Raw genomic sequence first — 15,142 nt, forward strand, 5'->3', positions numbered from 1 at the left:
AACCAATGACTGAAGAGTAACACATGAATGCTTTGGATCATATCATTGTTCTAGTCGGGCCAGTTCAGTGAAGACATGATTCCCACGGTGGGCTTCAATATGAGGAAGATCACCAAGGGCAACGTCACCATCAAGGTGGGTCTTTGCTCTGTCACCATGCCGTCCTCAATGAAATTGTAATGTGTGTGTGTGTGTGTGTGTGCGTGCCTGCAGCTGTGGGACATTGGTGGGCAGCCTCGTTTCCGGAGCATGTGGGAGCGTTATTGCAGAGGAGTCAGCGCCATAGTGTAAGTGTACTCAATGTTTAGTTCTTTCTCCTCATCTTCATCGTGTGTTGCTCTCAGAAAAAAAGATTTGTGTTGTGTTTGCAGATATATGGTGGATGCGGCCGACCCGGAGAAGATCGAAGCTTCCAAGAATGAACTCCACAATTTGCTGGACAAACCTCAACTGCAGGGAATTCCCGTAAGTGTGCGACAGAACCTCTCTTATGTCTCAAACACATATGGACAAAATTCCCCTTAGCCCATTATTGAAAGAAAAACACAAAAAACATACTTTTTTATGACAAAAGTATCAACAAATGACAAATTAATGAAAGCTAAAGCTGCAAGCAACTTATGAAGGGCCCTTGCAAACCTGGCCACGTTGGGGTACATGCACATTGGGCTACTGGCACGTTGGGGAACTTTCTCTCTCTCTTCTTCATATCTGATGAAGACTCCTACTTCTTTTTGTTGTGAGTTCTTTGATGGCTGTAAAGAGTTGCACACTGTCTTCCACAGTCGGTGCACACACAAGTAGATGTGGGGGTTGGATTGGCACCGAATGTAAGTTGTCTCCTGTGCTTTTTGGCCAATAGTTTTTTCTTACTATTTTCCTCAGCCACCTTTACACCATCATGACATAGATGACGCCAGGTCAGCAGCTGCCATCTCCAATGTGTTAGATTGGAGCCCACACTTGGACCTCCAGCTGAGCGTTGTCCTAGCCTCAGCTGGCCGTAAAGGACTTTCCATGGGATACGGTCCTCTGGCATCCTGATGAGGTGGCCAAGCCATCCAAGTTGGTGGTGACAGATGGTGGCCTGTATGCTTCTGCTATTGTTATGTTTCAATATCTCCAAATGTGAGACACGATCCTGCCAGTTTACTTTTAGTATACGTTGCAGGCACTTTCTGTGAAAGGTTTTGAGTTGTTTAAGATAAGGACCGTTAAAGTGTCCATGTTTCACATCCCAGGGTTTCGGCTTTTCCGCACCCTAGCTTTATTCAGTACGAGTTTTGTCATTTAATTCAGGTTTTATATTGCTGACTTGGAGAGCTGCGCGCTAAACGTCTACCCTTTCCGCCATCTTCCTGGAAGTCTCAAGCCGCAGGTGTTTTAATGTTACCGCACCGGGTTTCCAATAATTTATTTTCCATAATGAGGGCGCAAATTGTCTAACTCTTGTTCTCTCTGTCTTACTGTATTTAGGCTCACTTGGTTTGTTTTGCTCTGCCTGACGCTCTTGCGCTTCCTTTATTGTGCGACCCCTTGTGATCTGATGGATAAGCCGCACCTTTGTATTAGCCGCAGGGTCTAATGCAAGTGAAAAAAGTAGCGTCTTATAGTCCAGAAATTACTGTAGATTAGATGCGTATTTAAGCCATTTTTGGGGGTGCTTCAGAACCCCCAAACTGAACAATATATACTGAACAATTTTTAGTATATAGATATATTTTTATTGTGGTTTTATGTATATGTGTATATATATATATATATATATATATATATATATATATATATATATATATATATATATATATATATATATATATATATAAAACCATAGAGTTTAAAAGTTTCTTACTTCTACCACTCAACACATTATTTTCATTCCTAGTCTGCTTTTTTGTTTCTCAATCATGTTGCTACGCGCTAACGAGGGAAACAAGTGTTAATATTAATGTCTCTATTGTGCTGCTATTGGCTAGCTTACTATAACGTGTGTGGAGTGCATGCGTGGTGTGTTTGTGTCTGCACAGAAAAAAAAATAGCCTCATGGAGTAGGTCATGGACAATAAAATTGTTTCTCAGCAAACAAAAGCTCCATTTTGAAGTATTTGAATTAAAGACACAAACAGTGCTAAAGTCAATTTGATTTGTTTATGTTTTATATGTGTCTGTACTTCACCCATTCACAGACTTGTACATGCATTTTGTAGCTTCAAGCACATTTCTTTTTTTATGTGTATGTAATGTATGTTTTTTATTACATTTACATTAAATTTTTTAGTACAAACAATAATGGTAAAAAAAAACCAATCATTCTGTTAACATATTTTATATGTTTTGTGTTTCATTTAAAAGAAAATTTCAAAAACAAGTCAAAGGTCAATTTTGGTTAATTCTCACTGTAAACTTTTGGGAGCTGGTTTACTCCAGAAACATGCATACTGTCAATGCGTATGTTGAGGAGCTGTTGTATCAAAAAGAGTACCCTTCTCAAGAAATTAGGGTTTATATTTTAAGTCCTTTTTTCCTTTGCATAACTTTTATTAGATTTGGTTTACTCGCTGACTTCCCATGCAATTTTTGGAGCGGGAAGTAACCCCAAACCACGAGAAGCTACCTATCACATGAAGCTTTACTTTTGGGAACTTTTTCAAGTGTTGTCAAACTGTAGAATCTGGAGAACGTGCAAGGCGACGACCAGGAAGCAGCCGCACAGACGTCCTCCAAGGACACTCCTTTCAGAACAGCCCATGTGGGAGACACACACCTGGTGGAGAGACTGCGCACCCCAGGAGGAGGGGGACGACCAGAGACCCGATACGACTGCCGAATCACCTCCCCGATCCAATGGAAAAGGCGTTGCTTGGACACAGCGGCTCCTTTATTCGGGCCGTCTTAAGACACAAAAAGCTGGGTAAACGTACGGAAACATGACGTAGCATCTAAATAAGAGCAAAGCGCCCTCACAGGACAACAAAGACCTGGAGCGTCATCCCATCCGTCGACGTGGGTATGCCAACGAAGGCATTCGCGGCTAACAGATAGGGTGTGGAGCTCCCCCACCCGCTTAGCGGATGCTATCGCAAGTAGAAACGCCATCTTGCAAGACAACCAGTGAAGTTCCCCTTCGGTCAACGGCTCGAAAGGGGACCTACACAGTGCGTCAAGCACCAGACAAAGGTCCCAGGCGGGGACTCAAGGCGGATTCCTAGAATGAAGGCAAAGGGCACCTCTGAGGAAGCTATGGCAACCCACAGACTTGCCATCCACTGCAACATGGCAGGCCGAAGTGGCCGCCGCGTAGACCTTGATCATAGAAGGGGAACGCCCCTTATCGTAAACAGATTGGAGGAATTCTAGAACAGTGGGAACAGGGCACTGATCCCTCCTGCACCTTGTACACCACTCCGTAAACAGCTTCCACCTGTTAGCATACAGCGAACGAGTGGACAGAGCCCTGGCATTAAGGAACGTATGCTGAACAAAAGACGAGCACTTTGTCAGCAACGGGTCTCGACCCTCAGCGGCCAGAGACACAGATAGAGCCGGCGGGGAACGGGATGCCAAATCTGACCCGCTTTTGGGACAGTAGATCCAACCGACTGGGTAGGATCCAGGGCTCGGAGGAGCAGAGACTGCGAAGGAGAGGGAACCAAGTCTGGGCTGGCCAAAGAAGGGCCACCAGCAACAACGCTCCAGAAGGAGCCTCTAAAGCGTCAGATGAATGAGGGGGAGAGATATAGCAGGCCACTTGGCCAGGGGTGTGCCAGAGCATGCTCTGTTCCCTCAGGGAAAACCAGAGGGGACAGTGATGTACTGTCGCTTTTCCAAAGCGACTCCAAATGGCACTCACCACCTCCGGGTGGAGACGCCATTCCCCCTGAGGCGGACGACGGCGGGAGAGGGAATTTGCCGACTGGTTGACAATGCCCAGGAAAAACATGGCCCGCAGGCTGGCAAGACGGGGAGCGGCCCATCTGAGAAGCCTCCGTGAGGTCCGTAGCAGCTGGGTGGATCTTGTCCCGCCCTGATGCTCCCTTCTCCTTTCTAGACATCACAGTAAGAAAAATAGGTGTCAACATACAGTATGGCAAACTGTATCGCAATAAGTTTTCATTTTTATTAGTAACCATGCTACGTCCTGCTAATGCTTGCGGTTAGCTTCCATTAGCGCATGGGGCAAACTTACCAAAACGAGTAGAAAGACGATCGAAAACTCGACACGCTATCTCCAACTAAGTTGCCGCTGATACAATAGTGTTCACTGACATGTACAATCGCCTCTCCTTCTCGGGTGTGACTGTGGTCTCAAGCAGCTCGAAAGGGTAGGTCTAATTTCTAAACAAGAGACATCTAGTGACTTGAATGCCTTTTTTTCTTTGCCTAAGAAAAACATCGAGTGAATTAAACAGAAAAATATGTCAATGAACACTTTAATTTTTTTTAAATCAGCGGAAACTGAGTTTGGGGACAGTGTGTCGAAGTTTCGATCGTCTTTCGACTCATTTTGGTGAGTTAGCCTCATGCGCTAATCGTTGCTGACCGCTAGCATCAGCAGGCCGTAGCATGGTCGCTAATAAAAACCTATTGCAAATACAGTTTTTGACAGCATATGTTGATACCTATTTTTTATTACTGTGATGTACAGATAGGAGCGTAATGAATATTTGAGCAGTACAGTTAATAGTCTTGTTTTACTGCATACAGGCTAGGTTTTGACCATTGACAAAGGTCGAAATTGGATGAGTTCTCCATGACAAGGGAGAATGGTGAGCAACCCTTGATCTGAACTTGTGAATGCCTAATTTTCCAAGTAGCTGGACTTTTAAGATCCTACTTCACTATCATAGTAGGCCTGTAAACTGCAGTAAACTTGACTGAACAAGAGTGCACTTCGACTAATCACTTTGACAAACTTTTATGTTGATACCACAACACTGAGAACAATTACAATGCCCATTTGGAGGAACAATTATTTTGTCATTATTTTGGGCCCCAGGATCTTGTGCGCAGGTAAGTTGGGCAGGGATTGTAAATATTTTTGATTTTGTGTGCGTGCGTGTGTGTGTAAATGTTCTTTCCATTTAACACATCTGTGATTCCAGTTGCTTAGTGTGTGTGTGTGTGTGTTGATTTATTGGGACTAATTAAAGTAATTCTTCCTATAGATGAACCTAAGAAACCAAACTGGTCCATACATCTACATTGTACTAGTTAGTGAAAAGGGCTGCCTGTTCAAAGCGCTTTTTGTTTTCAAGTTGTTAATACTGTTACTGGAAAGGTAGTACACATATTTGTTATCGTCAAAGCCATTTGTCTAAAAAAAATCTGTTTTGATTTTAGATAGACAATGTAAAACATACTGAAGTTAAAGACTTGTTCACATTTAGAGGAAATTTACAAATAAAATGTTACTTGAAACATTTTGTACATGTGTGGTCACTTTATCAGGTGAAAAATGGTATGTGTTGTTGACATGAAAATATACTTTTTCATGATATACAAATAGTAGCAGATAACATGGTAAGCATTTGAACATTAGAATAAAGGTTGAAAAAAGATGAGTAAATGAATTGTTGATATAAAAATATAGTTTGTTCATGATAACAAATGTTAGCAGATAACATGGTTAGCATTTGAACATGATGTGTTGCCACTTTAGGGATTGAAAAAATGAGTAAATGAATTGTTGATATGAAGGCATTGCTTGTTCATGATAACAAAGGGTAGTAAGGCATTTGCAGAGAATTTGTTTTCATTAAAATATAAGTTGTAAATGATAACAGTCTACAAATATTGGCGGAATCACCAATATTGAACGTTGTAATGGATCTGCAAAAAGGTTTGTATTGCAGTCAATACCACAGATGCACATTTTTCAACATGAATTCATAATTGTCCATCAACGTGCAAGTACCCCAAAGTGGCCCGGGCTGCGAGGGCCCTTTATAACTGCCCGCAGCTCTAGTACTTGTTCTTTAATTGAAACATGGTATTAGTTATGCAATTATGCAGTGTTCAGCGAAAAGATTGAGAAGTCTAAGGCCATTAGCGTTTACATGTGTTTACATGGTGTCCGACCACTCCCAAACCTCATGGTTGTTCCCAACTCTAACATTGAAATCCCCCAAGAGGAGAATTATGTCGTTCTTGAGGGTTTTGATGAGAGCATCATCCAGCTGTTGGTAGAAGAGATCTTTCCACTTCCTCCTCAGATGGTAGTGTAGGTGCATACGAACTGAGGATGGTGGCATGTTGATTCCCAACAAGACAAATTCGCAGAGACATAAGTCTCTCACTAATGACAATAAGTGTTTCAGTCAGTTTGGGTAGGAGGCAGTTCTTTATTGCTAGACCTACACCATGGAGATTCCTGCCATCTGTTGAGTGTAGCCACTACACTCTTCTTGAAGAGATCCTTTGCCGATGAGTCATGTCTCACTCAAGGCAGCAATGTCGATGTTGTATCGGTTCAGTTCTGTTGCAACCAGTGCAATCCGACGTTCAGGCTTGTTGGTACAGGGCTAGAGTGCAGGAGCGTTCTTATATTCCATGCTGCAATCCGTAGGAGTATGTGCTTTCCATTTCTATTTCTTTTTCGACCGCAAGCTGAATGTCCTGATAGGTGCGGTAGCCTATCCCGGAGCAATTTGAGTGGGGCTATGTTGGGCCACCTTTTCTCAGCCCTTTCCTTTTCAGGCTAAGCAGTGTAGCCCCTAAATAGGGCTGATCAGACACACAGCGGTCTTGCCGGGAACTCATCCCAGCTGCTAGCGACCCATACCGTGCTGCTGCTGTGTGAGGGACTGACTAGAAGTTCTCAGGTCATTCATCCCTGCTCCCATCACCAGGCACCCCGTCGCCAGAAGGCTGTTTAAAAAAAAAAAAAGGAAAAAAAGTGGGTATAGGTGGAAGACTCTCAACCAGCGGTAGTAGGTACCTGTGCGTTGAAATTATTTAACGTGACATAGAGACTGCATTATTCCCAATGTCGCTATGTTAGCAAGAAGGAGAAGAAATCCAGTGGTATGGCAAGTCCCAAGACGGCATCTCCCCTTGCTACAGGAAACTGATGGTCATCCAGTCTGTCAGACGCCGCCTCAAAGCTTTTTGCCACAGCTTGCTTTTCTCTCAGGGTGGGCTCCCCTAGCTTTGGATCTCCTAATTTCACCTGCAAGGCAGCAGCGCAAAGCGTCTGGGCACCACTGCAGCTCCGAGATCCCCTACCAGTTAAGCCTGGAGTCACAAGGCCATTTACCGTGAACTGCCGCAAGGAGCCCATAAATTCATGGTTACTGGACAATGCACTTTACCAACTGTGGCACCGAGCAGTATCAGACAGCTGGTAATGATAAGTTTGTATGTATGGAAGTGGGCGTTGAAAATTTGACTTCAAAAAAGTTGAGCAACTGTCCCATTGAAAATGAATGGAGGAAATTTGACTTTAAATGTTAAATTGTGCAAAAACTCTTCAGTAATGTGAAATCCGATAATATATTCCCATGATGGCATGAATTTTTGAAGCAAGTTTTAACCTTGTAAATGGGATGTATTATGTGGCAGTTTTGGCACATCAAAAAAAGCGAGCGAAATAAAATGCTATGATAATAAAAAAAGTTAGAAACCTTTTTAAAAAAAAAAAGAGTCAGCAATCACACATTTTTAACCTAGTGGCGGCACATAGAACTTATATTAGGGTTAGGCGGTATAAAGATTTTGACACCGTTTCACCATCTCCTCATTACATTTTTTTTCCTCTCTCTCGTTTTCTGGAGGTTACATTTTGTTGGGATTTGGGTGCTCCATGGTTGCAAAGGCAAGGATTTTTTTCGTTCTCTAAGCTTTACTTTATCACACAAACAACAAAATATATATATGCATATATATATATATATCTGCATATATATATATATAGATCTGCATATATATATAGATAGATATATATGCATATATATATATAGATATAGATAGATATATATGCATATATATAGATATATATATATGCATATATATATATATATATATATAGATATATATATATATGCATATATATAGATATATATATATGCATATATATATATAGATATATATAGATATATATATAGATATATATATATATATATATATAGATATATATATATATATAGATATATATATAGATATATATAGATATATATATATATATATATATAGATATATATATATAGATATATATATAGATATATATATATATATATATAGATAGATATATATATATGCATATATATATATATATCTATATAGATATATAAATATATATATATATATATAGATATAGATATATATATATATAGATATAGATATATATATAGATATATATATATATATATATATATATATATAGATAGATATATATAGATATATATATAGATATATAGATATAGATATATATATATATATAGATATATATATAGATATATATAGATATATATATAGATATATATATATATAGATATATATGCATATATATATATATTAGTAACAGTCACTGATCTTATTAAGGCTGAGCCGTGTGGACACAGACCCAAGACGTGTGAAAGCCCAACCTTTCGCGGCAACAAACGAGAACATTGAAGAGACAAAACCAAACAGGTCGTTAGACTTATGTTATAATGCATGTAAGCCTATGGTGTTTTTATTTTGCAAACTGTCGCTGAGTCTGACTCGCTATTTTTTTATTTTAGAATGCACAGTTCAACGAGTTTGTGCGCGCTGCTTTACCCATGTTTTATGGAAAAATGTTTGGATGCTGGATTGCTGGTTTTGATGAAGACTTAAGGGGAAAAAAAGGAGTAGAGGCACCTGTGTGAGGCAACGGAAGCTCAGTTAAATAACGAGTCCATCCATTGGCAAAAATGACTGACCGTCCGGCAAAATTCACTCGCAGCCTCGCACCTTTTTTGCAACGAGTCTTAATTGCCTCTCTATATGACACAAACAGAAGTGAAAGCATGAGCTTGAAAAACAACAAAACATGTACAACGTTAACAACTTTTAATAAAAAAAATTAACATGCAAATAGTTGCCGAACAGGTTTGTATAACAAAAAATTAATATATATGGGTGTCGTGAAGTGCGTTCTTCCAGCTATATTAAAAAAATAAAACAGTATTCAAATCATTACAAAATTATAAAAACGGAAATAATTTAAAAACTAACAATAACAAATGCAGTAACGAAAATATGCATGAGCCCTCAACTGGCACGGTCAGGTTTATTTCCATGATCACCACAAAAAACGGCTCTCTCATCAAGTTCAAGTTTTTACTAAAGTTTTTTTGACAGAAAAAAATGCATATTAACTTTATCTGGTTTGAGCAGGGAGCATTGTGGATGGATAACTTGGCCCGCGGTGCTGAAGACCTGCTATGACAGAGACAGCTTGTGGCACAAATGCATAATTATTTTTGAGCAACCCTCGACATCAATGGAAAGCGTGTGGCTCCATTACATTTCCACTAGAGAAGAGGGTCATTGTCTCCCTGAATGATGGGTTCGCGATAATAGGCAGAGGTTTCTGCTCCAGCTTGCTCCTCCACCGTGAGGTCGGGGCCAGGGCCCGTGCATCGCATGTTTTTTCTTCCTCCTCAACTCTGATGGCTACTGGTCCAGATGCTTGGCCTTTTTCAAGGAAAACCATGTTAGCCTCCAACTCTGTTTTTGTCTCAGCCAAAGTCATTTCGTCACTCTCATAACCTCCACGATATTGAGGGTCAAGGAAGGTGCATTTTCCGTATCAATCTACGCACTAAATTGTGGTCATATTTTGCCTCCAACTCCAAAGAATTCCAGTTTTAATTGACGTAGTTAACTGGACGTCCTCATCTGACGAGGCCAACACATTATCCTTGCAGAGCTTAAGCATGGGCAGGATAGAGGAGCTGGTGACAGTTTTCTGCAGACAAACTATCAGTGAAATCACTGACTGGTTTCAGTGCTTTATGATGAATAGCCTGTGTCTTGCCTGGTGAGTGACAGGTTGCTCCTTCTATCATCAGCCAGGACGTGTCGGATTGCCTGAGACGGCTCCAGGACGCGCTCTACCATGGCTAATTTAGAGCCCCAGCGAGTTGCACATTCCTGGTGATAATAATAATAGAGTTAATAGATGATTTCTACATTGTTAAATATATTCAGGAGTTATACAGAGCATTTAAATACATTTATTTTACTCAAAATAAGGCTAAGATTTAACGAGAGGACATTTAAAAAGTTGTATCAGGACACAAATCACACAAATAAAATTTCTTACATGAACCACATTCTTTTGACTGTTTGTATGGCCGTATTTTTCTGGCTTATTTCTTTTTCATGATAAATGCATCTCAGTGGATGGGATTTAAGGCCTTGTGTCATGCCCTGAGTTATTTTTTCAGCCATCTTGTCTTTAGTTGTTCTTGCTTATAGGCTGCCACATGACTGATTATTATTATATTTATATTATTATTATTATTATTATTATTATACCTATTAAGTTGAAAACAAGTACACATCTCTCTTTTTTTTTAATGATTGTTTTTAAAGTGACACGTTTCTATTTTAGACACCGCGGAATACCTTATTACCGTATTACCGCCCAACCCTACATATTATTGTAAAGACAATTTTGGGGCTGACTTTAAGACAAATTGTTTTGGCAGTGAATTTGGATACGTTGACAGGCTTGATAGCTCTGTGATCTTCTTGAAAGCATGTTCTGTCAATCATAATGACTCAAGAAGTAATTGACAGCTGTTACATAGTGTTATTTCTTCAGGTTCTGGTTCTGGGCAATAAGCGGGACCTGCCAGGAGCTCTGGACGAGAAGGAGCTCATCGAGAGGATGTAAGATCCCAATGAGCCGTTGAAACACCAAGCCCCACCCTTGACGACAGCAACTTCGTGATTGTGGTTTGTTTGTGTTCTCCAGGAACTTGTCGGCCATCCAGGACAGAGAGATCTGCTGCTACTCTATCTCATGCAAGGAGAAGGACAACATCGGTAGCATGCACAGATGTCTTTATTGTAGTCATTGTTGTAAACGTACCTGAGGCCTCTTTGGATTCTCGTTTTTGCCTAGAAAATTTCCTTTAGTATCCTAACCGAGCGAGATGACCCGGAAGTACTTGGAGGATAGGAGCATTTGACTTGTACAAATATTTCAGAAAGGTGCATATATGCCACCTTTAGCAAAGGTTACTTCTGACAAGGGATGGGTAATGTAGCTTAAAAATTATATCACGATATTTCAAAGAAATTTTGGTAATACGGTAATGTTTTACTATGCAGTAAATTACATATTGAACATGAAATATAGCAACATTAGTTAAACAATGAAACATTGCTCCAATACGAACCTCGTTCCTTCTCAGCCAGGTGCTAAAGAATCGTTCAGTGAATTAGTTGAAAACTTGAGTTTTCTCTGATTTCCTGTGGCGTGCACACGTCATCTCTGCACTTGGAAGACGGCGCTACTAAATACGCTGGTTACTTACCTCAGTTCCTACCGGTGTATGAGACTTTTTCCTGTATCCTTCAAAATAAAAGTATCAACTATACTATAATAGCACAATAAAACAACAAATTTCTGCAATACAAAAATGTAAAAACAAAAATAATAGCAGGATCATTTAGATATATTATTTTAAGAAAACCTGAGGGGAAAAATATACCGCCTAGTGTGCCTGTGCCCTGGGGAAGCCCTGGGTTAGACAGTGCAGAAATTGTACTTGTAGTTTACACAAGTGTCAGCCACAACCTTTCTGTGAACTTAAGAATGCCAATTGTTATTGCACTTTGGCATTGCAAATGTGAAGGATAATTGATTCATTTGGACAGAACGTTTACTGATAAAGGCTACTTTTATCACTATCCTGCAAGCATGGAGGTCTCAGGGAAAGTGAGCGTGTTTTTAGTCCGCATAGGTGGTCAGTACCTGATAACGTCATAGAGTGAGCACCCACTCGTTTTCTCAGGTTGGGAGGGGATGGTGCTTGGAGAGCAGAATAACCTAGAATTTCTTTTAGAGGGACGAATGGAGGAAAACACCACTTCGCTGATGTTTTTGGTGAGGAATTTTAACATGGTTAAAAGCTCTCAAAGGTGATTTTTCACGTTACTGTCCCTTTAACTCATTTGCTCCCAAAAACGTATAAATACATTCTATTTTAAATATTACCATGCTCTCAAAGATGTATTTATGTTTTTTTTTTGTTTTTTTTATGCTAGAGCATCCAGAAGGCTTTGGTGCAGCCTCTGAACTGAAGAGAATGCTGGAAGCAATGATAGTTACAAAAAACGGCCGGCAGGTGGCAGCAGAGTATAAGAGATCAACCAGGGTCATGTTGCAAAAAGCTGTTTTCAACAGGTTATTGAATAATGATGAAACTTTGCTATATTCTAATGCTAATTGCTGCAAAACGGAAACAGAAATGTCTTCCTTTTTTTCTGATGAAAGAAAGAAGGTTGGTTCCACAATATTCCGTGGGCCTTGCAAAATCAGTCAAAATCCAGTAAAACAGCCGGGAGCGAAGATGGTTGCTTCAGTGAAAATGGCTAGGAGTGAATGAGTTAAATTAGTGTTTTTTTAAACATTATTTATAAAGTCTTGCGCGTACACCTCAAGCGTCTATATAGTCTGTCAACTACGTTGGCGCCCTATTGCTTCAAATATTGCTGCCGTAATTGCTGTTATTGGTAATACCTTTTCATAAAGGTTGTTCGAAAGTAACCTTTGCTAAAGGTGACTTAAAGATGACATCCAGGCACCTTTCCTAAGCATTTGTAGAAATGGAATGCTCTGATCCTCCAAGTACTTTCGGGTCAGCTTCCTCGGATAGGAAAGGAAATTTCTTAGGCAAGAACGAGAATCCTAAGAGGCCCACCTTGTCATTTCTCCTTGACCCGATGACGTAATACAACAAAGGTTAATAATAGGTGGCATAAAGGTTAGGAGATATGAGTTTCCGAAGCAACCCCAGATGTTGTTTGCAGCACCATGTTGCAGCGCTTGACAATTTCTTGTTCATCCCTTGACTTCTTGTTTCCTGTGTACAGACATCACCCTCCAATGGCTGATCCAGCATTCCAGGACCAAGAGGAGTTCCTGAGAGTAGACAACCCCTAAACCTCCCCAACCAGCCTGGCCACTTACACACTAAACCAAGCCCCACCCACCTCATCCTTTCACCTTCATGTTTGTTCCCATGTTGCTTAAACGACACTACACATGAACCACCTGCATCTTACAGAAAGCAGACAGGAAATGGGAAAACATCACAAATAAACCCTTCTCTCTGCTGGTCGTTTAATCTTAATTAACCAAGTCAAGTTTTTCTTAAAGGAAAGAAGCGTTTTAAAGTTTGTTGGCAGATGACATCATCAGTGAGTCAGCCATTTTGACTCGTCCCTCTGGAACCACACGAGAAAGTTGGACCACCTCTTTCACTCCGCCGTCATGGTTCACTCATCTTCTTGTCATCTCCTTTTCTGTTTGATGTTTCCTTCCCTTCAAAAAGGTTTTTATTGCACTCCTGGTTTTGTTTTGTAAGATAATAATGACAATAATGTTGAAAAGGTTTTCATGTGTAACAGCTTTTTTTTGTTTTATATTTTTATTATTGTTGTGTTCTTCACTTATTGGCCGCAGGAGTCATGTGATGAAGATCATGCTGTTTGTGTCAATAATAGAGAAGTTTATTTATCAATCATTTTGAATCAGACCCATTGGTTATGGAAGATGTCGAACATTTTAAACGTGGTCCACTTGTGTCTTCTCCAAGTCAATGTGAGAAATGTAAGTTGGGTCCACGTTGATTTAATAAATGATGAAAACATATGATGGGATGTTGTGCTCAGGAGATGTGTCAATTTTGTCAAAACTCAAAAGCGTAAAGGAGTAAATTACGTGTACCCTTGGTAACAAAATTTTTCAACTTGTAACAAAGTGAACGTAGTCGGCGCCTCTCAAGAGTACGTCACATATCTATGGGTTTTTATTTAGGTGGAAATGCCTTCTATGACGTCACACAACTGAAATGAGAAATTAAAGTATGACATGAAAATGTGTCTTTTCTTCCCTGTACACTGTTTATTTTGACCCCATCAAGTGTCAGTGTTTTACGAGACGTGTCCTGAAAGGTAACAGAAGTAGAGGCTATCGTCATTGAAGATAACAATGGGGTGGGGCAACTGAACAAGTGGTGAACTCATTCAGATTCCAATCTTCTACCCGTTCTGAAACGCACCCCTCCAAACCTCTTTTTATTGGGTAGGTCCTGGTTACATAGCCTATTGCTGCTCTTAAGGGTTTAGGGAAGCAACAGCAACTTGACAATCATCCAGGATATGAGTCATTGCGCAGACAATAATGCAGATGTTTTTCTTCAGCGTTTTCAGTCAAAGGTAAACAATTTAACTGCAAAATGTCCCAGCCGCAAACTTGTAATAAGGTCACAGTTCCTATGTTGCAGCTGCAGCTTCTTCTCTCCACAGACTACCCCAACCCACATGGTTCAAACATAGGTCACACAGCTGAATAAATGCTTTGCAATACAAAAATTGTAAATATGAGATAACTTATGTACATTTATTCTAACGCTCCCAGACATTTTCTCTGAAGCAACCCCCTTCACTCCCGGCTGTTTTACTGGATTTGGACTGATTTTGCAAGGCCCACAAAATATTGTGTTCATATGCTATAAAAACATGGAACCTACCAAAATAAAGATTAGAGGTTCTAATTTCATCAGGGGAAAAAAAAACAAGTATATTTGTCTCCGTTTCAGTTTTGCAGAAATTAGCATTTGAATACAGCTAAATTTCATCAATATTCACATTCCTGCTCAAAACCGTGTCAAAAAGAGCTTGGTGCAACATGGCCCTGGCTGATCTTGCTGGCCGTTTTTTTTTTAAATCTTGACTACCATTGCTTTAAGCTTCCGCTTTGTGTCAGAAGCTGCATCAAATCCTTCTGTAGGCTCTTGCATAAAAAAAAGTATAAATATGTTTTGGGAAGTGAGGGACACAGTATTAAAAAACGTATTTACACGTTTTTGGTTTTGAATGAACTAAGATCAAAACCTGCCACTCACTGGTTCAAACCCGGTTCAAGGACCATCCTCCCCAA

General features: G+C 40.0%; 1 protein-coding gene across 2 annotated transcripts in view; it reads left to right on the forward strand.

Moving 5' to 3' along the window:
- LOC147178160 (ADP-ribosylation factor-like protein 8A) overlaps positions 1-14,082 on the forward strand; it is a 30,444-nt gene extending 16,362 nt beyond the window's left edge. The window contains exons 2-7 of one of the 2 annotated variants that reach the window (XM_086067231.1): positions 55-135; positions 214-287; positions 372-465; positions 10,793-10,860; positions 10,946-11,016; positions 13,072-14,082. In XM_086067231.1, coding sequence (XP_085923357.1) covers positions 55-135; positions 214-287; positions 372-465; positions 10,793-10,860; positions 10,946-11,016; positions 13,072-13,124 — 441 coding nt within the window. In that variant the 3' untranslated portion in view covers positions 13,125-14,082. Of the gene's footprint in view, positions 1-54; positions 136-213; positions 288-371; positions 466-885; positions 1,681-10,792; positions 10,861-10,945; positions 11,017-13,071 lie in introns of those variants that run through there. The other variant, XM_086067232.1, reaches the window with a different exon arrangement.
- The last annotated feature ends 1,060 nt before the right edge of the window (positions 14,083-15,142 follow it).

Source organism: Leptonotus elevatus, chromosome 2, assembly GCF_054856555.1.
Source record: "Leptonotus elevatus isolate MCC_2025b chromosome 2, RoL_Lele_1.0, whole genome shotgun sequence".
Classification (NCBI taxonomy): Eukaryota; Metazoa; Chordata; class Actinopteri; order Syngnathiformes; family Syngnathidae; genus Leptonotus; species Leptonotus elevatus.